General features: G+C 37.9%; 1 protein-coding gene across 1 annotated transcript in view; it reads right to left on the reverse strand.

The window, feature by feature from the left end:
• Positions 1 to 27,477, reverse strand: part of LOC128703604 (multiple PDZ domain protein) — a 623,082-nt gene that overhangs the window by 396,672 nt on the left and 198,933 nt on the right. Inside the window, exon 10 of the mRNA XM_070101112.1 lies at positions 24 to 131. Coding sequence (XP_069957213.1) covers positions 24 to 131 — 108 coding nt within the window. The remainder of the gene's footprint in view (positions 1 to 23; positions 132 to 27,477) is intronic.

Here is a 27,477-nt window from a genome sequence, read left to right on the forward strand (position 1 = left end):
TCTTTTCTTGCCATTGATCTCACTTGTAGCGTGTTCGGCGGGGTCATTCGAGCACCTGGTTGTCTTCCCTGACGCGAGCTGCCTGCACGGAGTGAACATCTGTTTCTCGACTTAAAGCTCCTCTTCCCAACCTGCCACACCGACAAAATTACTCAACCATATACATCCACAAGCATTAATGTAAACAATACTTTCAGATAAAAAGTATAACAAAGTCTTGCACCTGGATCAAAATGGCGTACTGCTGACAAATGAGAGGCTTTCCATAACAAGCCTTTACTGGGACAACGTTTAGCTTTATCTAGATTAAGATCTACGCAGAGCGAAACGTTGTCACGGTAAAAACTTGCTCTGTACGTGCCTTTTCATCTAAAAGGCAATTTTCCAATTGAATTTCCATTGCTAGTTTTAGAGTATAAAATCCATATTATTATTATAATCAAAAAGAAGCGCTAAGCCAATAAAAATCCATATATTTAATCTACACTTCTTAAATTTTAATAATACAAAAAAAAAAAAAAAAAAAAAGCTTGTAATTAAGTTATTTGTAGAGTATATCAAATTTGTTATAAAGTGATAAATATCAAAAACTACAAATTTGCAAATTTATAATTTCTTGTATAAACAAAATAATGTTATGATGAAAACCTGGAATTAACAGTTATCACCACTAGGATTATATATATATATATATATATATATATATATATATATATATATATATATATATATATATATATATATATATATATATGTCGTGCCGAATATGTAAAACTGGTCAATTAGCAAGAACTCATTTAAAATTAAGCCCTTTCTGAAATTTTCTCTTATACATTTAAAGATATATTTTTTTCATTGATGTTAATTTAAAAATTTATAATTTTGCACCAAAAGGAACTTAGAAAACTTACCTAACCTTATTATAACAAAAGAAATTTATTTTAGCCTAACCCAACTAAATACATTTTAAATACGTTTACAATAATTTAGTATTAAACAAACACAATCAAATATATTTTTTTCATCAGGATCAGAATGATTTTGGCGAAATTATTGCATACACAAATTTTCACTTGTCCTATATGGCAAGATGAGCGTTGCTATTTAAGCCAAGATCGCAAGTTCTGCCTATTCGGCACGACATATATATATATATATATATATATATATATATATATATATATATATATATATATATATATATATACATATATATATATATATATAAATATATATATATATATATATATATATATATATATATATATATATATATATATATATATATATATATATATATATATATATATATATATATATGAGAGAGAGAGAGAGAGAGAGATAGAGATAGAGATATTAAACAAAATTAGTGAATACTAAAAATGCTAAACCATATGAATTACATTTATATTTACGGGGAAGCGCTAAACTCGTTGTTTCATATACCTCCCGGGGAATGAAATAATGAAGATTTGATCCAAGGATGGGGAGGGTAGCTCCAATTTCTTGAATCAAGAGTTATTCACCAGTACCCAGGCGCCCCCTTGAAGGCTGTCATATGACATGGAAATTTACATTTGAATAATGTAAATTATCTGATATTATTCAATGTAGTTTTAGATACAAGTTGGATGGGTACACGAGTGTGTGTGGTTGTGAACTGGACCCCTAGCATGGGCCAGTAGGCCTACTGCAGAGCTCTACTGTTATCTTTAACTGCCCAATATACCTCTTTCAGGAACGATACATCTGTTCTTTCTGTTGTTACTGGTAAATAACTCCTGTTAATTCTCTTGTTACAGGGTAAATGTCTGCTTTCTTTCGTTACTAGGATATACCTCATGTTCCTTCTGTTACAATGTAAATACACTCTCTTATCTTTTCACAACGTAAACACATTTTGCACAAATTCCGTGCAAATTCACTGATAAAAAATAAGTCCCAGTAATCCTAAAGGCATTGCAGGCAATTATAAATTCGTAAAAATAAAAAAAAAAATATAATTAAAAAGTCAAATCCCGACATATTAGTTTGCACAGCAGCCAAACATATGAAAGTGGTTGAACTAAACTGCAAATATTATTACGATTTAGCGCTTAAAACACCAAGGTAACAATTCATACTGCACTAATGACATTTTCACATCGTAAAATATACGCTGCCAGAAACTTTGGTTCCGGAAACTAAAATTTATAGTAGGAATCAAGACAAAAGCATTTATGTCCGGGAATAATCTACGACTACAAGGATCTGATTACCGCCAATAATTCAGGCAATACTAGGAACCTTAACAGTTACGCTTTCCCTATAAATATATTAATACGCTTATAAGGAAATACGCATTAAAAAAAAGAACAAATGCAGTTCTCTCATACAGCCATATTTTTTTTTCCAATTTCATTAAATTAAAAAAAAATAAATTTCTCCAACATGGTTTACAAAAATGCATTAAAATTGTCAAGTCTTCAAAATCTAATAGATTCCCAGCTGTCTTCAAGTGAGAACTTTACAAATTCCTTTTTAGTTCTTAATTAGCCGGACTGTGGTGCATGTTTCGTACAGCCAGAACCAACCTCGCTAATCTGGCTGTCAGGAGGCTTGCTGGAGAACCGGGTCACGGGAAGGGAACAACTGGAATCAAGTACATGTAACCTACAGGTAACGAAACATTAAATTCCAAAGAAACATCGAAATGTCGACAGTGAACATAAGAACGAAGGAGTATTGGATCAAGCCTACTGGCCCATGCTAGGCAGGTTCACCCACACCCACTATGCACCTTATTTAAAGCTACCCAAAGTTCTTGCCTAAATAACGGTACCTGGGGGTTTGTTCCACTAATCTACGACTCTTGTCAAACCAGTATTTCCCAATACCCTTTCTAAATCTAAATTTCTCCAACTTTAATCCATTGCAGCAAGTCCTGACTGTTAGATATTTTCAACACGCTATGTATATCCCCTTTATTTTTGTTTTCCATTTGTACACTTAAATCACATTTCTGAAATGTGCAGGTTCAAGGGCTTCAGCCTATTTTCGCAAAAAAGGTTTTAAATATGTAGAATCAACCTTGTCCTCCTCCTCTATATTTTCGAACGCATTTATGACCATTCTGTAATATGTGGATCAGGACGGGGCAGTGTTACGAGTAAGGCTTTTTTTTTTTTTTTTTTTTTTTTTTTTTTTGTAGAGTAAGAGTTCTGGAAGGAATCTCCGTAAGTAACTGTCCTGTAATTAAGATTGCCCCTTTCTTCTAACAAGATACTAGAACAATGTCTGGTCTAGTTATCCTTTTAGAAAATTAGTGATAAAAGGTTTAATTTCAACTTGGAAACAAAAATCCAACAAATATAAAATTAACGATCTTTAATGTTAAAGTATTTAAGACAAAACTTTCTTCTCTTATTAATTCATATTAAAGAGTACTCAAGGTACCTCATTACTGAAGGTACAAGATTTACGATTGTCTTCGTAAATATCTTACTTTAAGGTAACTCAAAGTCATGAATTTTCATAGAAGTTATAAATACATAGTAATTTCAATGGAAGTAACACATTTTCCACAGAAGGACGGATCTTACGATATATTCAAACAGTGATTCTAAATTCCCAACTCAAATTAAGAGTTTGCATAACACTATTACATCTATGTCAGGATCAATGAAATGATATTAGTGACTATAACTATTCGCCTTTCTACATAATATCGAATCTAGGTTCAACACAGATCATTACAATCTACGTCTTAGCGTAGTTGCACTCTAAAATAAAATCTATGTTCTATAGTTAAGGAAATAGACATACACCTTAAGAGACAGTGCAAATGACCAAGTCTATTAATAACTTTTTCCACCAATACAGAGAGAAAACGAGGAGTCACCAACGACACCGTTTCTTAAAGAAACTTGAAACTTGACCAGACAACCAGAGAGAGAATGTTTAATGTGCTCAGGGCTGGACAAGACTCCCTGAATCCAAGTCCACTAACCTAACATCATGTAGGATCATGTGACTCAGGCAGCAGTGAACTAGACCCTAAACCAGCTAACAGTAGTTAGCATGATTGTTTCCCACCGTCATTAGTTTGTTCTCCTCATTTAACACAAGAAACACATCCTACCTATTTACATAGCTGATAATAATGATAAGTGATGAGACATAATAATATAAAGCCAAACATCCTATTAATGAAGATATTCGCGATATAATTAGTGAGAGTTACATGACACTCTTACAGTATTTAAAGACAACATTGGGTCCCATACACGGGGAGCAACTGGCAGCATAATCTAAATGAGGTCTAACCAAAGATATGCAGTTATAACCTTAGGACTTCTATTATTCTTGATATGAAGCCAAGAATTCTATTACCTTTATTCCGAACATATAATTATGACTGCTGACTTGGCTTTAAATTTCTGCTAACAAGAACTTTTCGCTTCGACTAAGATCTACATCGTTTATCTTATGTGTCATAGTTATTTCCCTTTCCTAGGATTAGAGCCTTACACTTCTCCACTGAACTGCATCTGTCTCTTCTTTGACCACATCAACCTATTCAAGTCATCCTGTAGCCTTCTGGTGTCCACATCAAAAATTATTTGTAGTGTCATCGGCAAACTAACTTATCCCACTGTTTATATCCTTATCAATATCGTTTATGCAGATTGTGAACATTGGTCCTAACGCTGACCCCTGTGACGCACCACTCGTAAAAGATCCCCATTTCAATTTCTCCCCATTAATGCAAACTATGTTGCCTATCGGTCAACCATGCCTCGACCCAGGAGATAATTCCTTCTATTTCATGTACCGCTACTTTCCTAATTAGTCTCCTGAGAAGAACATTATCAAAGGCCTTGAGTCCATACACAATATCATATTCTTTATGTTGGTCAACCGCCTCTATTACTTTAATTAAGACTTCCTTTCTCATCTTACCAAAGCTCTGGTAATTCACGTCCATGTACTTAATGAAAAAGGTTAGTAAATTTAAGAACGCTTCTAAAACCGTGCTGAGACTCACTGATCAAATTATTTCTTTCAAGGTGGCTCCAAATTGCATCGACAATTACTGATATCAATTTTCCCATAATCGAGGTTAGGCTAATTGGACTATCTGTAATTTGAAGCCACTGACTTATCTCCCGCTTTGTTAATGGGTATCACATTTACCATTTGTCCAGTACAATACCTGTTGGTGGTGATATGTTGAAGAGGCTAGCAAAGAGCTTGCTAATTTCCTCCTTACATTTCTTTAGAACCATTGACAACAGTTCATCAGAGCCCGGCGACTTGTTTGGTTTCAGTCTATCTAGTGAATCTATCACGTCACCAGTGACTGATATTGCATAATTTATTTTCGTCCAGATCAGTATAATACCGAGGAGTAAGACTAATTGCAAAGAAGTCTTAGTTGGTACATAATTTCACCACTATGTGTACTCGATATAGCAAATTTGTGGTGAAATGTTATACAGTAGAGACTCCCCTGTAATCAGTGACCATGTACAGAAAAACGAATGATTTTACGTAATTTAATCTTTCACAAACTTATCAAGTTAAAAATGTTTACATAATTGAGTAGAGAAACGGTATATAACTATTAAATAGCTTCTGAAGAACCGTTAGTAATAAACTTTAATGACAAAATTATAACCCGAACACTTCCAAAATTTCAGAAAATTTACTCTTAAATTTTTTCTAGACCACGGAAAAAAAAAAATTGAGACCATCGGAAACATCCGTTAGGACGAGAAAATGTTTATAGCGACTTTGCTGTGGCTCGATTTAATTTTTGCTGCTCCAGTGCCAAGAGATCCCCCCTCCCACTCCCCCACTACTCCTTCCTGAACACACGGTAAGTTGGGCAAAAAATATCGCCGTCAGAAGCTACACTATCCAATCATTCAAGGGAGGTGGGCCATGAAAGTGCTGAAGCGCTCTTGATCAACGGAATTGGAGATACCCTCTCCTTGATGAAGAATTAAGACACATGTACAACATCTGGGTATCTTTATTTGCAGACGTTTCGCCATCTAGTGGTTTATCAATACACATTCAAGGCTATAAAAAAGACTGTAGAATTACATGCAGATGACAAGGTAATCAGTACCTCAGCCTTGGAGGGACTACCTCGTCTTAGATCTTTTAAAAGCTCACGCAGTAATGCATGCACGAATCTGATTATTATATTCACGGGGAAGCGCTAAACCCGTAAATGCGATACTGTCGACAATATAAAAATAATCTAAAAAAAAAGTACTATAATAAAAAAAACGCCAGAAACTTGCAAAAAAAAATGTGGATAAATTATGAATGGATACAGAAAATTCTAAATAAATTACGTTGGCTAAAATTGTTAAAAAATAGCCCTTCACTTAACTTACAGTACAAACGGAAACCGGGTAAATGAATTCACACGTGAGTATATAATTGCCTCATTTGAAATTATCCAAAATCAATGCATGATGAATGGTATATACTGAGCTGGGAGTGGAAATTTTGTGATTGAAGTGATTTAAGCCTTTTGCCATTTAATATATGCAAACTACACGGGGTTAGCGCATGACAGATGTAAATGTTAACTAGGCTAAATCTAGCCTAGCTGTTATAATTGTAAATATTGCAAACTTTCAACCTAATTTTGGCTACTTAGCAAATCACTGTAAATATTGAATTTACAAGCTTAATTCTACCTACTTCTGGCTTGTAAATCACTGTAAAAAATCAAATTTACAAGCCTATTTTCCCCTACTTCTGGCTTACTTGTAACACTGTAAATAATTTAAATTGTGCGCAGTTAGTCCTAGCCTAGTCGCATGGCAAGCGTTGAGCTAACTTAATCCTAACTTTGTAAATCTGACAAGTTACTGTGGCCTAGGCCCAGACTAAATATAATTAAACTAGCTATTCCACGATCTCGGTTTAAAGGACCATATTAAAATGTGTGTAATATCTGCCTCCTTGTAAGAAGCTCTCTAGCAAGGACTAAGGACACCAATCCCCCAAGACTTCTAGCGTCTCACAAGGGGCTTGTACAACACTAAGTAGTTAAACTTCAAACTGGATTAAATATCAAATAGAAATTACCTGCTCGTTGGTCATAGGCGCCCACTATTAGTGGCCACATGACTTGACGCAAAATACAGTAGTGTCACCAGTGGATCTGGCGCAGAGACTCGTATCCACGATTCGTTGTAAGGCCTCTGAAGCACGTAATTAACTGCTAGGTAATGTTGGGAAATTGAGTGGGGCTCAAGAGATAGAAACTTGTAAAGAGGTGCTCTCTGCAGCCTCCATCACTAGTTCATTGGAGGACCGCTAGGTGTCCTTACATATCTAATATTCCTACTCATTTGTAACAGCGTAAACATATTAAAGCCTAAAATTACATATTTTAATAATGTTATTAGTTCATAATACTCTATTTCTACCTAAAATCTGTAATTTATCAAATTAGTATGAACCTAACAATAATATATGTGTGCTACTCATTATGCTTTGTCAGCGTGGATTCTAAAGGCTTCTACTGCTTGTTACAATGGCTCTGTGGAATTTCTTGAACTCAATAAATTTCTACAACTGATGTTTCCTAATAGAGCTCATCATGTGTGGCGCTCTATACTTTTGATATACCTTTAATGAGTTTTGAGTCTTTCTACTCCCGGAGCCTAGCTATGGGCCAGGGTCGTCTGGCTCTAGTTCTTAAATATTTTTTTTTTTCATGTTGGTCTACACTATCTTGCAATAAAAAAAACCTAGTTTTGTCCAGTCTACCATCTAGTTAAATATTTATGTCCGTGCTTTCACGTTTCTAATCAAACCCAATTTAACCTAATACAACTTAACTGAACGTAGCCTAGCCTAACCTAATCAAAACTAACCTAGGCTAAAGTAACCTAATATAATCCAATACAACCTAACCCAACTCAAACCCTACATGACCTAACCCAACCTAACTTGTAATAAATGGTTTAAAAAACCAATTGCCAGACACTGCAGCATCATGGAACCTTGATACAAAGAATTCTTCAAAACTTGTCCAACCTTTGGACGAAGACCTACTTAAACTAGTGGATGGTTCCACTATGACCCCGCCTCCTCCTGCTTCGCCTCACCAGACTACAGTTTATAAGTCACGTCTACGGCCCTATGCTGTACATTCTACAAGACTGATGGACTGAACACATCGACTTCAGGCTGAGGGACTGATTACCTCAAACTCCTACTCTCCTTACACATTTCTTTGTATTGGACTGATGAAGCCACTGTGTGGCGAAACGTTTCCTCAATAAGGATTCCTAAATGTTGCATGTGTCTCAATTTCCAACCTAACTTGACTTTATCTGTAAACACGTACAGTTAGTTGCTACCCCTCACACACTTCTCAATAATATTAATTCATGTAAAGTGGACACCACCTAACAGGAGGAAGCATCCACACATTATTTTAGTAAAATAAAATGAAGCTAGGTTAGTGTACGCATACGTGCTTAGCTCAGTCCTTTGAGTCATTTACATGATGTACACAGTCTATGAAGCCTCCAAGCTAATTTGTTTGAATGACATTTTAGCAGAATTTGAAGTCAACAAACTATATAAATAGTTCTACAAACTTGACATAAACGCCTTGAAAAGCAACTCTAGTCCCAAGCCTCGTTAGTGATTTATGATAGTATTGATGAAAAGACGTAGCAGAGCATGCCTTTTCGCTCTTAAATTTTCACAAGCTCTTACAGCGAAACACTGTCCCAATAAAGGCTTGCTTTTCAACCTGTATCTTTTCTTCACTACTGAAGACAACACTCCATTTAAATTTGCCTGCTACAGAAGTAGCCACGGCTGAGAACTGAGAGGCCATTATAAAGACCTCAAATTACATTTCATAGTTTAAACTTTTGAAGAGTTTCACTACTTTCGGAGCCCGGTCATGGGCCAGGTTCGTCTAGTGCTTGCCTGGTCAACCAGACTGTTTCTGCTGGAGGTCCACAACAATTCCCACTCATGTTGGCAGGATAACATTGACAGCTTGGCCCTGCTCTCAGACAGCCACTACTAGTTGCCACGGCTCAATGCTCCCAAACACCAGCTATGATCCAATTAAACCTTGAAAATCATTGGTCATTGTTTTAGCCAATCAGAACGCTTGTTACGGTTACCAGGTTTCCTGCCAAATGGAATTCCATCCCCAAATTCTGGAAACATGTTAATAGCCTATTAATTTGTAAACTAGTGCTGAAAATGTTATATCGGGCACTTCTACTTTTATTATAGGTACATTACTATATTTTTATTATATATTTGCATTAATTTTTTCTACATCTGTATGACAATCACCTTCACTATGAACATAAAGAACGTACTGATTTTAACGTTCGCACACACACACACACGCATATATATATATATATATATATATATATATATATATATATATATATATATATATATATATATATATATATATATATATATATATATATATGTCGTGCCGAATAGGCAGAACTTGCGATCTTGGCTTAAATAGCAACGCTCATCTTGCCATATAGGACAAGCGAAAATTTGCGTATGCAATTTCGCCAAAATCATTCTGAACCTAACGAAAAAAATATATTTCACTGTGTTTGTTTAGTATTAAATTACTGTAAACAAATCTAAAATATATTTAGTTGGGTTAGGCTAAAAAAAAACTGCGCTTGTTATAATAAGGTTAGGTAAGTTTTCTAAGATTCTTTTGGTGCAAAATTAAAAAATTTTACATTAACATCAATGAAAAAAAATATATATTTAAACGTATAAAAGAAAATTTCAGAAAGGACTTAATTTTAAATGAGTTCTTGCTAATTGACCAGTTTTACATATTCGGCACGACATATATATATATATATATATATATATATATATATATATATATATATATATATATATATATATATATATATATATATATATATGTCGTGCCGAATAGGCAGAATTTGCGATATTGGCTTAAATAGCAACGCTCATCTTGCCATATAGGACAAGTGAAAATTTGTGTATGCAATAATTTCGCCAAAATCATTCTGAACCTAACGAAAAAAATATATTTGATTGTGTTTGTTTAGTACTAAATTATTGTAAACGTATTTAAAATATATTTAGTTGGGTTAGGCTAAAATAAATTGTTCTTGTTATAATAAGGTTAGGTAAGTTTTCTAAGATTCTTTTGGAGCAAAATTCAAAATTTTTACATTAACATTAATGAAAAAAGTATATCTTTAAACGTATAAGAGAAAATTTCAGAAAGGACTTAATTTTAAATGAGTTCTTGCTAATTGACCAGTTTTACATATTCGGCACGACATATATATATTTATATATATTTATATATATATATATATATATTTATATATATATATATATATATATATATATATATATATATATATATATACTGTGTGTGTGTGTGTGTGTGAGAGAGAGAGAGAGTAAATGAACAGCTGTCAGTTAAATGTTATACCACATGTTGACCAAAAAATAAAACAGCAATGGAAGAGATTCCATATTTCGACTGATACCATTGAACGAAACATAATCTACACCGAAGAAAATGAAGAGGACGAATTTTTTTTAATGCTTTAGCATGAAACACACTGTTGAAGAGCTTTTTAATAATAATAATAATAATAATAATAATAATAATAATAATAATAATAATAATAATAATAATAATAATAAATAATATACATTACTGTATTCCATTACCTAAGTCTTGATAAACTTGCATGTCCTGAGGAACGTCTAATAATTTCAAGAGTTATAGCTGGAAAGCCAAACTTAGTCAACACAAGTTATCCCAGTCTCCAAGACAGTAGGATATACCAGGATTGTTCCCTTCCAAGGAAGTACCTTCATGTTACTGAAGGGTATCTGAGCCAAGGAACTGGCGCTATCCTCTCCATCTTCGGATCAAATCTGCTTTCCTTCCATTCTCTCCTACGGGTTCAGCACTTCCACGAATAATAATAATAATTATTATAATAAGAAAGCATTAGGCTTATGTTATACTACGCAATAATTTATTTATTCGCTCTATTACATCCAGACTATTTTGAGAATAGTAGTAGTAGTTGCAGTGACATTTACGGGTAACTTTGACCTTGTTGGTAACTCAGCGCTGCTCATAGCCTTAAAAAATGAACAACACGTACAATAAAAGCAAAAGATAAAATTAGCCTAGGCAACCAACTTAACGCTTTGAGAAAAGTCCCTTCGAAGGAATTTTCTTTGATGCTGAATGATGTTCCACAGAATTAAAGCTGCCTTACCTCATATCAAATATCATTTGTTCCTGTTGCTTACGCGTTGTGAGGCCCCTGTTGGTTATAAGGTAAGGTTCGTCAGGAAACAGGATAAGTGTTTCCTGACACGAGTCTTTGTTATATGATGACCCGCAGTTGGAGCTTCTGGTCATCTGACCGAGGCATTCCACTGGCTTACCCCTCCACCCCTTTAAAAATCATGGTCATGATTATAACCGTCTATAACCTGTTGGTTATTCACTTCCAAGTGAATATAAGGTTAGTATTTAGTTCTGCTGCTTGGAAACTATTATTTATTATGTAAATTCTCCAACATTAAGTGGTTTGTGCAACAGTGTCATGTACGTTTTGAGCCCAACGTTAGATTTTTTTTTGTTAGTCGAAAAAAAATTAATAAACTTCTAACCTAAATTTTGAGTTAAATTCTAGGTTAGGTTTGGGTTGGTCGGGGTTCTGTTTTTGCTAGCCAAAAAAGAAATTCTCCCAAAGCAGCAAAATATGTTTCCATTGCATAACCCATTTAATATAGCAGGATTTACATACTAAAAGAACGAGCAGCTTTAAATATTAAACAAAACCCCCAAAATCACATTTTTCAACAATTAGCGCACAAAACAACATTGTTTGTTGTACAACCTTGTTATGGTTGTAGGAGGTAATGAAATACATAACAATAACACTGTACTCACTAAAATTCCCCAGATCACAACACAAAACAACAGACAATTGAACATAAACAAAATAACAACATGGGATTTAATTCTCTCGCTGCTCCCAATACTTTACAAACCCACTTCTATTATACACCGTAAACTTAGCACCCAACTCCACTGAGCACCTGAATACTGACCTCATTCCTCATCGAGTGAGGAATGAGAGGCAATCAGATTCGATACATTAAAAATGGAGGGCAGTTCCATATTTTCGGACCACGGGCCCTCCACCAGCAGCAAGGCACTCTTACTCCCTCCCCCCCACCTTGAAGTGAAAACGCAATGAAGAAATCTAATATTAGTATAATATTGCCGCAAACCCGAGGGTCATCGTTCCCGCGTTCCTCTCCCAAACCAGGTGGGTCCCTTGGTTGATTATTTTATCCTGACCAGTCAGGATGAGAGAATCAAACCACGGGGGATGGAAATCATCAGCTCAAGATCTTTTACACGTCTTCGTGAGTCATCAGGAGCTATGCAATGTTGCAAGAGCAGCACCAGGTGGACTGATGACGCACGGAGACGTGTGAAAGATCTTGACCTCATAATTTTCATCCTCCGTGGCTTGTCTAGCATCGTTAAGATCGTCTGTCTGCGATTGTATTGCACATGCGCTCGCGCGCGCACGCACGCACACACACTACAAACCTCACTCAAGGAAAAAGATCTTGGGGTGAGTATGACACCAGGCACATCTCTTGAAGCGCATATCAACCAAATAACTGCTGCAGCATATGGGTGCCTAGCAAACCTCAGAACAGCATTCCGACATCTTAATAAGGAATCGTTCAGGACCCTGTACACCGTGTACGTTAGGCCCATATTGGAGTATGCGGCACCAGTTTGGAACCCACACCTAGCCAAGCATGTAGAGAAACTAGAGAAAGTGCAAAGGTTTGCAACAAGACTAGTCCCAGAGCTAAGGGGTATGTCCTACGAGGAGAGGTTAAGGGAAATCGACCTGACGACACTGGAGGACAGGAAAGATAGGAGGGACATGATAACGACATACAAAATACTGAGAGGAATTGACAAGGTGGACAAAGACAGGATGTTCCAGAGATGGGACACAGCAACAAGGGGACACAGTTGGAAGTTGAAGACACAGATAAATCACAGGGATTTTCGGAAGTATTTCTTCAGCCACAGAGTAGTCAGTAAGTGGAATAGTTTGGGAAGCGATGTAGTGGAGGCAGGATCCATACATAACTTTAAGGAGAGGTATGATAAAGCTCACGGTTCAAGGAGAGTGACCTATTAGCGACCTGCGAAGAGGCGGGGCCAGGAGCTAGGACTCGACCCCTGCAACCTCAACTATGTGAGTACACACACACACACACGTATGTTTAAAAAGCGTTGCTATTTAAGCCAAAATCGCAAATTTTTACCTATTCGGCAAGACATTATATATATATATATATATATATATATATATATATATATATATATATATATATATATATATATATATATATATATATATATATATATCGTGCCGAATATGTAAAACTGGTCAATTAGCAAGAACTCATTTAAAATTAAGTCCTTTCTGAAATTTTCTCTTATACGTTTAAAGATATATTTTTTTTCATTAATGTTAATGTAATTTTTTTTAATTTGGCACCAAAACTATCTTACCTAACCTTATTATAACAAGAGCAATTTATTTTAGCCTAACCCAACTAAATGTATTTTAAATACGTTTACAAAACTTTAGTACTAAACAAACACTATCAAATATATTTTTTTCGTTAGGTTCAGAATGATTTGGGCGAAATTATTGCATACACGAATTTTCACTTGTCCTATATGGCAAGATGAACGTTGCTATTTAAGCCAAGATCGCAAGTTCTGCCTATTCGGCACGACATATATATATATATATATATAATATATATATATATATATATATATATATATATATATATATATATATATGCAATAAGATCACAGTAAACAGGTGATTTCAAAATATGTAAAACAACCACTCTGAAAGAATAGAGAAATTCCAAGCGCTTTCGTGACTACTCACATTAATAATGTGAGTAGTCACGAAAGCGCTTGGAATTTCTCTATTCTTTCAGAGTGGTTGTTTTGCATATATATATATATATATATAATTAATATATATATATATATATATATATATATATATATATATATATATATATATATATATATATATATATATATATATATATATAGGGAGGTACCACCTCTAGAACTGTTATAGGGACCCTCATCCTCAGAGAAAAGAATAAACTTGCTTCAGGGAAAACTCAATATTCTCCCTGAAGCTGTTTGAGAATTTTCTCCTACCACCCCCTGTATTATATATATATATATATATATATATATATATATATATATATATATATATATATATATATATATATATATATATATATATATATATTATTTAAAGACAAAATACATCGACAGAACATTCACAAAACTACGATACAAAGTAAAACAACATAGGCAACTCAGAGCTACATATCGAATAATTCGTCCAGCTCCCCGGCGGTGGGCCGCGTGCCCAGAATGCTGCAGGCATTGCCTCTCTGGATCGCAACACTGAGTCTCTGGAAGAGGAAGCTGGTCACCCTGTGGTCCTTTGTTTCTATGATGAGCTTTTCACCCAGCTCTATTAGGAACTTTAGAGCACACTTGCCCCATGCTCCAAGGGTCTCTGACCCTATTGGGATGAAGTTATAGCAAGGGGGAAGATCTTCATATTTGCGGATCTTCTGAGTCTCCCTGTGGCTGGCAGCTCCACCCCCTTCCACTACGGAGTATGGCAAGTAGGTGTCTGCCAATGTGGCGGCACATGTGTAGTCCCAGGCAATCTGCTTTCCATCCTTCCAAGGTAGCATAGTGGCTCCATCAGGACGCTTTAGACTTCCGTCAGACCTCTGCACTTGGGGTTCCCGTTGAGCTGGGCAACGGGCTGTGGCGAGGCTTCTCTTTATATCATTGACCTCCTCATGCCTGGCATACTTCCCTTCTGCTGTGTGACACACGAGACCATGAAGTCCGAATTGATCAGCTGTCGCCCTGCCGCAAATACACCTATGTTTGGTGAGGATGGGGCGGCTAGGCGAAGAGCAACACCAATCCGAATGGCCTGTGGGTCTAGTCGAGTGCCCAAGGAGGAATTGGGAACAGCAAACAGGAAATCTCTGCCAGGAGACGAGCTTTGTCCTTTCCTGAGGCGTTGGAGAGCACTGTGTTGGCGATTTTTTCCATGATCGGTTTGTCCCAGTGGGACTGTTTGTGTTCTTTGGGAGGAGCTGGTCTACTGGAGGAATCTGTAAGGGTGTCCCACCGAATCGCTGCTTCAGTAAACCTGGGGTCTTCAGCTCCTACCATGTCTCTCAAGCGTTCGCCAACAATCTTCTTGACTAAAGCACTGGAAGCCAAACATGAAGACAGAAAAGCAGGTAAAGCAACATGCGTTGCTTTGCGCACCCCTATACCTCCCAGTCGTACTGGGAGGGTTGCCTGATCCCAGTGCTGATCCTCTAGTGACAGGTTCAGTGCCTTCTTAAGGGTTGACCTCAGGTGTGCGTCATATTCGTCGAGTGTTGGGTTGTCAAAAGAGGGTGATATATATATATATATATATATATATATATATATATATATATATATATATATATATATATATATATATATATATATATATATATATATATATATATATATATATATATATATATATAAATTAAACTCATAAAACATAACATTAAACTTGTTCTTTAATCAACTAATGTTATCGCTAAAAAGCGATGGCCCAATATGTAAATTGAGTTTCACAATAACTTTTAAGCTCGCAAGTAGCTAAATATTCTGAAAAAAAAAACGAAATATCTTTTTTTAAAAGCATAATATACTGCCTTGTTAAATTTTACTGATGTAATGGGAAATAGGATACGTGGTGCAAGATACGTAGGAGTTGGATATGTGGGAGCTGGATATGTGGGATCTGGATATGTGGGATCTGGATATGTGGGAGCTGGATATGTGGGAGCTGGATACGTGAGAGTTGGATATGTGAATTACGGTCTCTGTTTTTTGGATACGTGTAAGATGCTAAATAGAATATGTGACAGTAGGATACGAGAAAATAGGATTTTATTTAACAGAATATGTTGGTGTAATAAACACCAATGTATTATTATTATTATATTCACGAGGAAGCACGAAACCCGTACGAGTTATACAGCACCTAGGGAATGGAAGGTAATCCAGTTTGATCCAAGGAAGGAATGAAGGATTGTTAACAAGTATCAAGCCAAACACCTTGAATGGAACAGGTATAGGGAAACGCACGTATAAGCAGTATAGCAAATGCAGGCCTACATAATGTGTATAGAAAACGTGTACAGGAAATGTGTCAAATAAATGCAGGCATAGGAAAAAGTAAGATTTAGTCCCTGGCAGAAGTGATAGGCTACGCGCCTTCCCATGTCAGGCGTAGTTTTCCACCATTGCGACGGGCAGAGACTGGAATGGATTTTCTTGTTTGCTGGAACATTTTCTTTCAAGGGTGGATGCCTTGATACCGAGGAAGAGCTCCTGATTCAAGGAACTGGAGCTACCCACCCGTTTCTCTCTGATCAAACCTGACGACCTCCCATTTCACAGGCTTTGTAGAAGTTTAACGGTAAGTAAAAGGTTATATGGCTGCATAAACACCGAGAAATTAGTTCGTCTTATTTATATTCCGACCTCCAACTGAGATCCCTTTTAGCAGGGAGTCCTTCAAGAGCATCAAGGCGCCCCCATCCCCATTCTTGAAATGAATTTATCTCAAAATTTTTAAAACTAGCGAACATATACTCGGTTATACATATCCACCATATTGCAAAACAACCAGGGGGAAGTTGAATGATAGCTCTAGACCTTTCTAGTTGCAATCAACACGTCTCCAGGAGCTTGCAATGTTACAGAAATCCAGGTAGATTCGTTCAAGGGAACGATTCTAGCTAGAGTCGTTCCCTTGAACGAATCTTAAGTGGACTTCTTACTCATTTCTGCAACACTGCAAACTCCTGAAGATGTGATTGCAACACGAAAGGCCTAGAGCTATCATTCAACTCCCCCTATGGTTGTAGTGCATCTTGCATTGCTTGTTCGTGATTACTGCATGTCACCAAATTATACAGTCCAGTTGTGAATGACAATGGTCCCAGGAAGGACCGAAATTGCCAAGTGGCGTTTACCAATAGCAGTTCCTTCGCCTCCTCACGTGTCATTAATTCCCTGCATTGAAAATTTATGGCACGGCTCCGAGATAATGGATCGGAATGCATCGAGATTGTGTTTATTGTTTGTTGTAATGGATTGTGACGGATGGTTACTTAGTGCTGGACAAGAATGGGGTCTCCTGCTAGTTATCCCACTCCATCCATCCATCTGATTAACCAGGACCAGTTACGACATCTGCTGGTGAACCAGGACCAGTTACGGCACGTAATGTTGAACCAGGACCAGTTACATTATGTCCTGCTGAAAGAGAACCAGTTACAACACGTACTGTTGAACCAGAACCAGTTACAACACGTCCTGATGAACCAGGACCAGTTACAACACGTCCTGTTGAACCAGGACCAGTTACAACACGTCCTGTTGAACCAAGACCAGCTACAACACGTCCTGTTGAGCCAGGGCCAGTTACAAAACGTACCGATGAACCAGAACCAGCTACAACACGTCCTGGTGAACCAGAACAAGTTACAACACTTACTGTTGAACCAGAACCAGTTACAACACGTCCTGATGAACCAGGACCAGTTACAACACGTCCTGTTGAACCAGGACCAGTTACAACACGTCCTGTTGAACCAAGACCAGCTACAACACGTCCTGTTGAGCCAGGGCCAGTTACAAAACGTACCGATGAACCAGAACCAGCTACAACACGTCCTGGTGAACCAGAACAAGTTACAACACTTACTGTTGAACCAGAACCAGTTACAATACGTCCTGGTGAACCCTAACTAATCAATACATCTTGTTAGACAAGAACTAACCAGCGTAGTCTGCACCAGGCAAGAACCAATCTTCAACTCGTAGCGGACAGGAATGAATCAGTGGTGGGCCGCAGACAAGCACCAATCAACGCACGTCACGCCGGACAAAAACCAATCAGCGTCCGTCGTGGTAGACAAGAACCAATCAGCGTAGGGCCGCACTAGAGAAACCCAATCATCGCACGTCACACCAAACAAAAACCAATCAGGGACGAGCATAAATAGCAAAAGGCCAATCACTGTTGGCCTCGACGAGCCAGAACCAATCACCAACAATCATTCCCGGGGACTCCGGGGTCCTGAACTCTGTTTTAAAAACAATTCCCCCCTTTTTTCCCTCCCTCTCTCTCTCTCTCTCTCAAAACAATTCTTTTTCCTGCCAGGCGTTACCAACTCTTTTCACGGAGAACAAACACTTTGAGCGCTGAAAAAAAGTTAGCGAGAATTAGTTGGATGAAACTCCAGAGAATTGATACAGGCTTTACTAGAATGATAGCCTTGACTAGCGTGGTGGTAGTCTACTAGAATGATAGTCTTGACTAGCGTGGTGGTAGTCTACTAGAATGATAGTCTTGACTAGAGTGGTGGTAGTCTACTAGAATGATAGTCTTGACTAGAGTGGTGGTAGTCTACTAGAATGATAGTCTTGACTAGCGTGGTGGTAGTCTACTAGAATGATAGTCTTGACTAGCGTGGTGGTAGTCTACTAGAATGATAGTCTTGACTAGAGTGGTGGTAGTCTACTAGAATGATAGTCTTGACTAGAGTGGTGGTAGTCTACTAGAATGATAGTCTTGACTAGCGTGGTGGTAGTCTACTAGAATGATAGTCTTGACTAGCGTGGTGGTAGTCTACTAGAATGATAGTCTTGACTAGCGTGGTGGTAGTCTACTAGAATGATAGTCTTGACTAGAGTGGTGGTAGTCTACTAGAATGATAGTCTTGACTAGCGTGGTGGTAGTCTACTAGAATGATAGTCTTGACTAGCGTGGTGGTAGTCTACTAGAATGATAGTCTTGACTAGCGTGGTGGTAGTCTACTAGAATGATAGTCTTGACTAGCGTGGTGGTAGTCTACTAGAATGATAGTCTTGACTAGAGTGGTGGTAGTCTACTAGAATGATAGTCTTGACTAGAGTGGTGGTAGTCTACTAGAATGATAGTCTTGACTAGCGTGGTGGTAGTCTACTAGAATGATAGTCTTGACTAGCGTGGTGGTAGTCTACTAGAATGATAGTCTTGACTAGCGTGGTGGTAGTCTACTAGAATGATAGTCTTGACTAGCGTGGTGGTAGTCTACTAGAATGATAGTCTTGACTAGCGTGGTGGTAGTCTACTAGAATGATAGTCTTGACTAGTGGTGGTGGTAGTCTACTAGTATGATAGTCTTGACTAGAGTGGTGGTAGTCAACTAGAATGATAGTCTTGACTAGCGTGGTGGTGGTCTACTAGAATGATAGTCTTGACTAGTGGTGGTGGTAGTCTACTAGTATGATAGTCTTGACTAGAGTGGTGGTAGTCTACTAGAATGATAGTCTTGACTAGCGTGGTGGTAGTCTACTAGAATGATAGTCTTGACTAGAGTGGTGGTAGTCTAATAGAATGATAGTCTTGACTAGAGTGGTGGTAGTCTACTAGAATGATAGTCTTGACTAGTGGTGGTGGTAGTCTACTAGAATGATAGTCTTGACTAGAGTGGTGGTAGTCTACTAGAATGATAGTCTTGACTAGAGTGGTGGTAGTCTACTAGAATGATAGTCTTGACTAGAGTGGTGGTAGTCAACTAGAATGATAGTCTTGACTAGCGTGGTGGTAGTCTACTAGAATGATAGTCTTGACTAGCGTGGTGGTAGTCAACTAGAATGATAGTCTTGACTAGCTTGGTGGTGGTAGTCAACTAGAATGATAGCCTTTACTAGCGTAGTGGTAGTCTACTAGTATGATAGCCTTTACTAGCGTAGTGGTAGTCTACTAGTATGATAGCATTTACTAGCGTAGTGGTAGTCTACTAGTATGATAGTCTTGACTAGCGTGGTGGTAGTCTACTAGAATGATAGTCTTGACTAGAGTGGTGGTAGTCTACTAGTATGATAGTCTTGACTAGCGTGGTGGTAGTCTACTAGAATGATAGTCTTGACTAGTGGTGGTGGTAGTCTACTAGTATGATAGTCTTGACTAGAGTGGTGGTAGTCTACTAGAATGATAGTCTTGACTAGAGTGGGTAGTCAACTAGAATGATAGTCTTGACTAGCGTGGTGGTAGTCTACTAGAATGATAGTCTTGACTAGCGTGGTGGTAGTCAACTAGAATGATAGTCTTGACTAGCTTGGTGGTGGTAGTCAACTAGAATGATAAGTCTTGACTAGTGGTGGTAGTCTACTAGAATGATAGTCTTGACTAGAGTGGCGGTGGTAGTCTACTAGAATGATAGCCTTTACTAGCGTAGTGGTAGTCTACTAGTATGATAGCCTTTACTAGCGTAGTGGTAGTCTACTAGTATGATAGCCTTTACTAGCGTAGTGGTAGTCTACTAGTATGATAGTCTTTACTAGCGTAGTGGTAGTCTACTAGTATGATAGCCTTTACTAGCGTAGTGGTAGTCTACTAGTATGATAGTCTTTACTAGCGTAGTGGTAGTCTACTAGTATGATAGCCTTTACTAGCGTAGTGGTAGTCTACTAGTATGATAGTCTTTACTAGCGTAGTGGTAGTCTACTAGTATGATAGTCTTTACTAGCGTAGTGGTAGTCTACTAGTATGATAGTCTTTACTAGCGTAGTGGTAGTCTACTAGTATGATAGTCTTTACTAGCGTAGTGGTAGTCTACTAGTATGATAGTCTTTACTAGCGTAGTGGTAGTCTACTAGTATGATAGTCTTTACTAGCGTAGTGGTAGTCTACTAGTATGATAGTCTTTACTAGCGTAGTGGTAGTCTACTAGTATGATAGTCTTTACTAGCGTAGTGGTAGTCTACTAGTATGATAGTCTTTACTAGCGTAGTGGTAGTCTACTAGTATGATAGTCTTTAGTAGCGTAGTGGTAGTCTACTAGTATGATAGTCTTTACTAGCGTAGTGGTAGTCTACTAGAATAATAGCCTTTACTAGCGTGGTAGTTTACTAGTATGATACCCTTTACTAGCGTAGTGGTAGTCTACTAGTATGATAGTCTTTAGTAGCGTAGTGGTAGTCTACTAGTATGATAGTCTTTACTAGCGTAGTGGTAGTCTACTAGTATGATAGTCTTTACTAGCGTAGTGGTAGTCTACTAGTATGATAGTCTTTACTAGCGTAGTGGTAGTCTACTAGTATGATAGTCTTTAGTAGCGTAGTGGTAGTCTACTAGTATGATAGTCTTTACTAGCGTAGTGGTAGTCTACTAGTATGATAGCCTTTACTAGCGTAGTGGTAGTCTACTAGTATGATAGTCTTTACTAGCGTAGTGGTAGTCTACTAGTATGATAGTCTTTACTAGCGTAGTGGTAGTCTACTAGTATGATAGTCTTTACTAGCGTAGTGGTAGTCTACTAGTATGATAGTCTTTACTAGCGTAGTGGTAGTCTACTAGTATGATAGTCTTTACTAGCGTAGTGGTAGTCTACTAGTATGATAGCCTTTACTAGCGTAGTGGTAGTCTACTAGTATGATAGTCTTTACTAGCGTAGTGGTAGTCTACTAGTATGATAGTCTTTACTAGCGTAGTGGTAGTCTACTAGTATGATAGCCTTTACTAGCGTAGTGGTAGTCTACTAGTATGATTAATCTCTTATAATAATATGTATCAGAATGATTAATTCCTATTTTGTAAACCACAGGCTTTACTAGTGAGATAAATTTTGCTAAAACAATAGGCTTTATTAGAACGATAGGCTTTACTATTTATATAATTTTATTACAGTAACAGGCTTTACAACGATAGGCTGTGCCAGAAAAACAGATTTAATACAATAAACGGAGGAAAAAATTCAGATGGATTGTTTTTTGCCTACGTCATTCTTTCACGACCTACCTTTTATCTATATTACTCTTAATTTCCACCCTGTTTACTTTATTACTGTTTTACTACGTATTATTTTATTATCTACACCCAAAATATTTTGCTGCAATACTTTATTTCCAATGTTATATTTCTAATTCTTGCTCACTCTTTCTCCTTACTATTTTCACCAGCTTCACTTGTCGGAAAATGTAATTCTTACAAGATACACTGCACCTGTATCACCATGACACACACACACACACACACACACACACACACACACACACACACACACACACACACACACACAGTATATACACATATAAACTTACATAACCCTTTCTCTTGTATACATCATTAAATTTAAAGAAACTTTTTTTTTTTTTAAGGTCACCCTGCCTCCGTGGGATACGGCCAGTTCGTCGAAAAAAAAATAGGGATACGGCCAGTACGTCGAAAAAAAAAAAATACATACGCAAGCTCTCTGCTAGTGTGCTGTTTATCCATATAAGTACAGAATGTCTTTTTCAAATCATTCCTCTCTGAAAATATCAACATTTTTTTCAAACCTTGTAACATGTACGGTGAGTGAACAAATATCGAAGTCTCTCCTCTCAATTACTAATCATCAGATTCTTACATACCTGTGACCGGTTTCTAGAGCTGTTTTACCCCTCACAGCTCGGCCAGAGGCCAGGTTTAATTGTTGGCTGCCTGGTCAACCAGGCTGTTGCTGTAAGGCACTCGCAGGCCTCTTAGCAGTCCATATAATACCTTAGCTATTTCAGGCCAAACAAGAGAACGTCAGCTAGCCTAGACCAGTTCTGCTAGTGAAACAACCCACCAGTGCTAGTCCAACCCACCTCTGCTAGTCCAACAGCCCACTTTTGCTAGTCCAACAACCCACCTCTGCTAGTCCAACAACCCACCTTTGCTACTCCAACAACCCACCTTTGCTACTCCAACAACCCACCTTTGCTACTCCAACAACCCACCTTTGCTACTCCAACAACCCACCTCTGCCCCTGCACACCCACCTACCTCTCAGCCTCTCACCCGATATCTCAACTTCCACTCTTCCAACTTCAACATAAAACTGCGCCCCAGATATTTCAAATTCCTAACTTTCTGGAGCGTCTCTCTTCTTCAGCCACAGTCCAGCTTGTTTTCCACAAACACAGACACTTCACTTCTCTTGGTTTAACCACCTCTTCAAGTTCTTGTTTTGGTTTTTACCTCAAGTCCTTGATGGTTTATATAAAATCTTTTCTTAGCGTTTTCATATATGCGGTATAGAATGCCAAGGGGATAAGCAACACTTAGGTATCTTTACTGTAGAAACGTTTCGCCTGTGCAGCAGGCTTCTTCAGACAAATACTCGTGATTATAACACTGGAGAAAGTAGGTGATTTTGAGGTGGTCTGTCCCTGAGCATTCTGAGTTGTCGAAGGCTCACTCAGGGACGAACAGCAGCGTGCGTGCGTTCGTGTGTGTGTGTGTGTGTGTACTCACCTAGTTGAGGTTGCGGGGGTCGAGTCCGAGTGTGTGTGTGTGTGTGTGTGTGTGTGTGTGTGTGTGTGTGTGTGTGTGTGTGTGTGTGTGTGTGTATCCTGGTATATATATTTTATCTGCTGATGGTTCCGTGGATCACCGGCCCTACGGTCCGCTCATACCAGGCCTCGTATAGTGGCAAGAAAATATTTCAGCAACATGTGCAAGTACATGGGAAGGACAGACAGCACACCGAGGTTATGCATATTAAAATGGTATAAAATACCGACAGGTTGTTAGGTAAGACACATATGAAACAGTTAGGTATCTTTATTTTCGAAACGTTTCGCCTACTGTGTAGGCGAAACGCTTCGAAATTCAGATACCTAACTGTTGCATATGTGTCTTACCCAACACACCGAGGTTATCCCCTGACAGGAACTACCTCTGTCTAGATTAAGAACTATCGTCTATTATACAAGTGCAGAAGTGAAAGATAGAAAAGAAAAAAAAACTATGAAAACAGGCACAGGAAAGCAAAATATATAACGAGTTCTAGTTAAGGTTTTAAGATTTGCCTGTCTTCCTGCATAAACAGGAAATCAGAGTACATACTGGATACGAGTAGAGGTTTGTAAGACTTACCTGTCTTCCTACCATCAAAATAAAACTTTTTTCATCCTCTTCCAGCGTCTTTAAACTTGAGCCACCATTTTCCTATACGTGTGTAAGACGCTGTTCACCTTGGTGCCATCGACCGCAGAAAATAGAAGACTTTCCAAAGGCCCAGAATCCACTCTACTCCATTTACAGAGTAAACACAACCCACTAAAATGTTTAACCACGAATATTTCTCGAGAAATATATATTGCCACTAATCTTTCTCGCAAACTTCAGCATTGATTTTATACGTTAATCTTCACATGATTATTTTCTCTCTGCATTCTCTGAGTTTATTATTATTATTATTATTATTATTATTATTATTATTATTGTATTCATAAAGAAGCGATAAAACCATAAGGACTCTGAACTCAGGCGTCTGTCTGTTTTTATCCACACTTGTTACCTGAATATCTTGTATGTCCTGATCATGTTCTCTCTGTTCCTTCTCTCTTACAGCAGTCTTTAAGTCGCAGAAGTAAACAAAGCTTCCTCAGTTCTCATGCCAGTCTCGTTATCAAGAGTTTGCATAAACATCCGCTTAAAATTCAATTTAGAAAGCAAACCTGATTAAAAACTATATTAATTTGTGTTTCTACACAATATAAACATCAATTCTGCATTTTTTATGCATACTGTGTTATGTTCAGTTATGTTCAGTCAGGCGGGAGCCACCATGCTGGTGCTGTGTGATTCATGATGCTTCTGACCTGTCTTGTACCAGATACGGTCCTAAATAACTTATAATTTCTAAAAGTATTCTTTTAGATATATTTCCATATGCTGCTGACGTTCTGTGGTTGATGTTCGTTTCCTGTGATCAAGTTGACGTGATGCTTACTGCCAGATTTTTCTCCTGTAGTGAAGTGCCTCTCCTAGACTGTACTCCATATGTGGCCTTCTCTCTCTCTCATTTTCTCGATATTTTACAGGCCTCAAGACTGAATGCCTATACCCACTACATAGCTCTTCTTTCATCATTCACTCAAGCGTCTCACTACACAGCACGACCCATCATTCACTCAGTAACCAATTATATATTTTTCTCCATACTTCCTTCAGCCTTTCACCTCTCACATACTGCACAAACTACGCGACAAGCAACACAAAATATAACGTGTTCATTTTAGCTGGTGAACGTGCAAGCACCAGTGGTCTATTGTTATTGAATAAATGTTTTATTCTATTTGTTAACTTTATAGCATTACAAGGGATTCCTACACACGCTGGTCATCACACGACTGTGTGATGACCACCACCCTACCTGTGTGCCCTTCCCACTGCCTCAACTTGTTTCACTGTACCTGCTTCTCTGTCTACCTGCTCCACTGTCTACCTGCTTCACTGTCTACCTGCTCCACTATCTACTCCACTGTCTACCTGCTCCACTGGGTTGTCACTCAGGGTTCTCATTCCATTTTCAATGATTGTGGCAGATATGCCAAGAAAGGAAAGTGAGTTTCAGTAACTGGATGGAAAGATAGAAGGATGGATAAATTCACCTGTGACCTGTTTCGAGAGTTTCCCTACTCTGGCAGCCGTGCCTGGGGCCAGGCTTCTAGACTCCCAATGCCGGATGGGCAGTTCTAAAATGATTTCAATACGGAAAATACTATTTTTCGTTTTAAAGATACCTCAACGAATAAACGAGTGGGACGAACCTATAAACGAGTGGACGAACGAATGGACGGTTGGGTGAACAGACAGACGAGTGGTCTGGCCACTGTATATAAATGCTGCTTCGGTATTCCCATGAATAATAGAATTCAAAACACTTTCGACCCATCAAATGCACTTGCAAAAACATTTTTACTGAAATCTTCGTAGCACTGAAACCGCAAAACAACCGTTTTAGCGACACAACTGAAACGACCTACCAAGCAGGGGTTATGATAGAGAGAGAGAGAGAGAGAGAGAGAGCCGTCCTAACAAGGCAATTCATCAAAACGAGTTAGGAAAGGAGATTTGTATTCAATTGTGGAACCATAACGTGCGAATGGAGACTTGTGCCTTTGTTGCCCTTCCCGGGAGTGAAGGGATGATTGAGAGAGAGAGAGAGAGAGAGAGAGAGAGAGAGAGAGAGAGAGAGAGAAAAAAAGAGAGAAGTTTCTAATAATTTAGGTTCTTGCCTACATTTATTCACGTAGTGAAGGTTCTCTGTACATTCTTCATTATCACCTGCCTTAAGAAGGCTGTTAGTACAGCAATATTCAACTCCAGAAAAAAATTAAATGACTTATGGAAAATAATCATTATCTTGGCATCTCTTCTTTTAAAGGTTCTAGTTATCCAGCGATCAACATCTTTGTGTTTGAGATATCAACACCCCTGTGATCTTTAAACGTAACATCTTGTGATTAATATCACTCGTAAGATCTATCACATTAATCTTCCGCTCTAGTGTGTGGCTTTAGTTTGTTTTACACTTCCTTCCAGTTCTGAACTTACATTTTTCCACAGTGGAGTATCAGAAATTTGTTTTCATTTAACATCATATTGTATACTGTGGCCCACTGGAAGACCTGGTTAATTATCATATTGTTTGTTGTGGCCCACTGAAAGACCTGGTTAATTACCTTATTGTTTACTGTGGCCCACTGGAAGACCTGGTTAATTATCATATTGTTTGTTGTGGCCCACTGGAAGACCTGGTTAATCATATTGTTTGTTGTGGCCCACTGAAAGACCTGGTTAATTATCATATTGTTTGTTGTGGCCCACTGAAAGACCTGGTTAATCATATTGTTTGTTGTGGCCCACTGAAAGACCTGGTTAATTATCATATTGTTTGTTGTGGCCCACTGAAAGACCTGGTTAATTACCTTATTGTTTACTGTGGCCCACTGGAAGACCTGGTTAATTATCATATTGTTTGTTGTGGCCCACTGAAAGACCTGGTTAATTACCTTATTGTTTACTGTGGCCCACTGGAAGACCTGGTTAATTATCATATTGTTTGTTGTGGCCCACTGAAAGACCTGGTTAATTACCTTATTGTTTACTGTGGCCCACTGGAAGACCTGGTTAATTATCATATTGTTTGTTGTGGCCCACTGAAAGACCTGGTTAATTACCTTATTGTTTACTGTGGCCCACTGGAAGACCTGGTTAATTATCATATTGTTTGTTGTGGCCCACTGAAAGACCTGGTTAATTACCTTATTGTTTACTGTGGCCCACTGGAAGACCTGGTTAATTATCATATTGTTTGTTGTGGCCCACTGAAAGACCTGGTTAATTACCTTATTGTTTACTGTGGCCCACTGGAAGACCTGGTTAATTATCATATTGT

Source organism: Cherax quadricarinatus, chromosome 76 (genome assembly GCF_038502225.1).
Source record: "Cherax quadricarinatus isolate ZL_2023a chromosome 76, ASM3850222v1, whole genome shotgun sequence".
NCBI classification, from domain to species: domain Eukaryota; kingdom Metazoa; phylum Arthropoda; class Malacostraca; order Decapoda; family Parastacidae; genus Cherax; species Cherax quadricarinatus.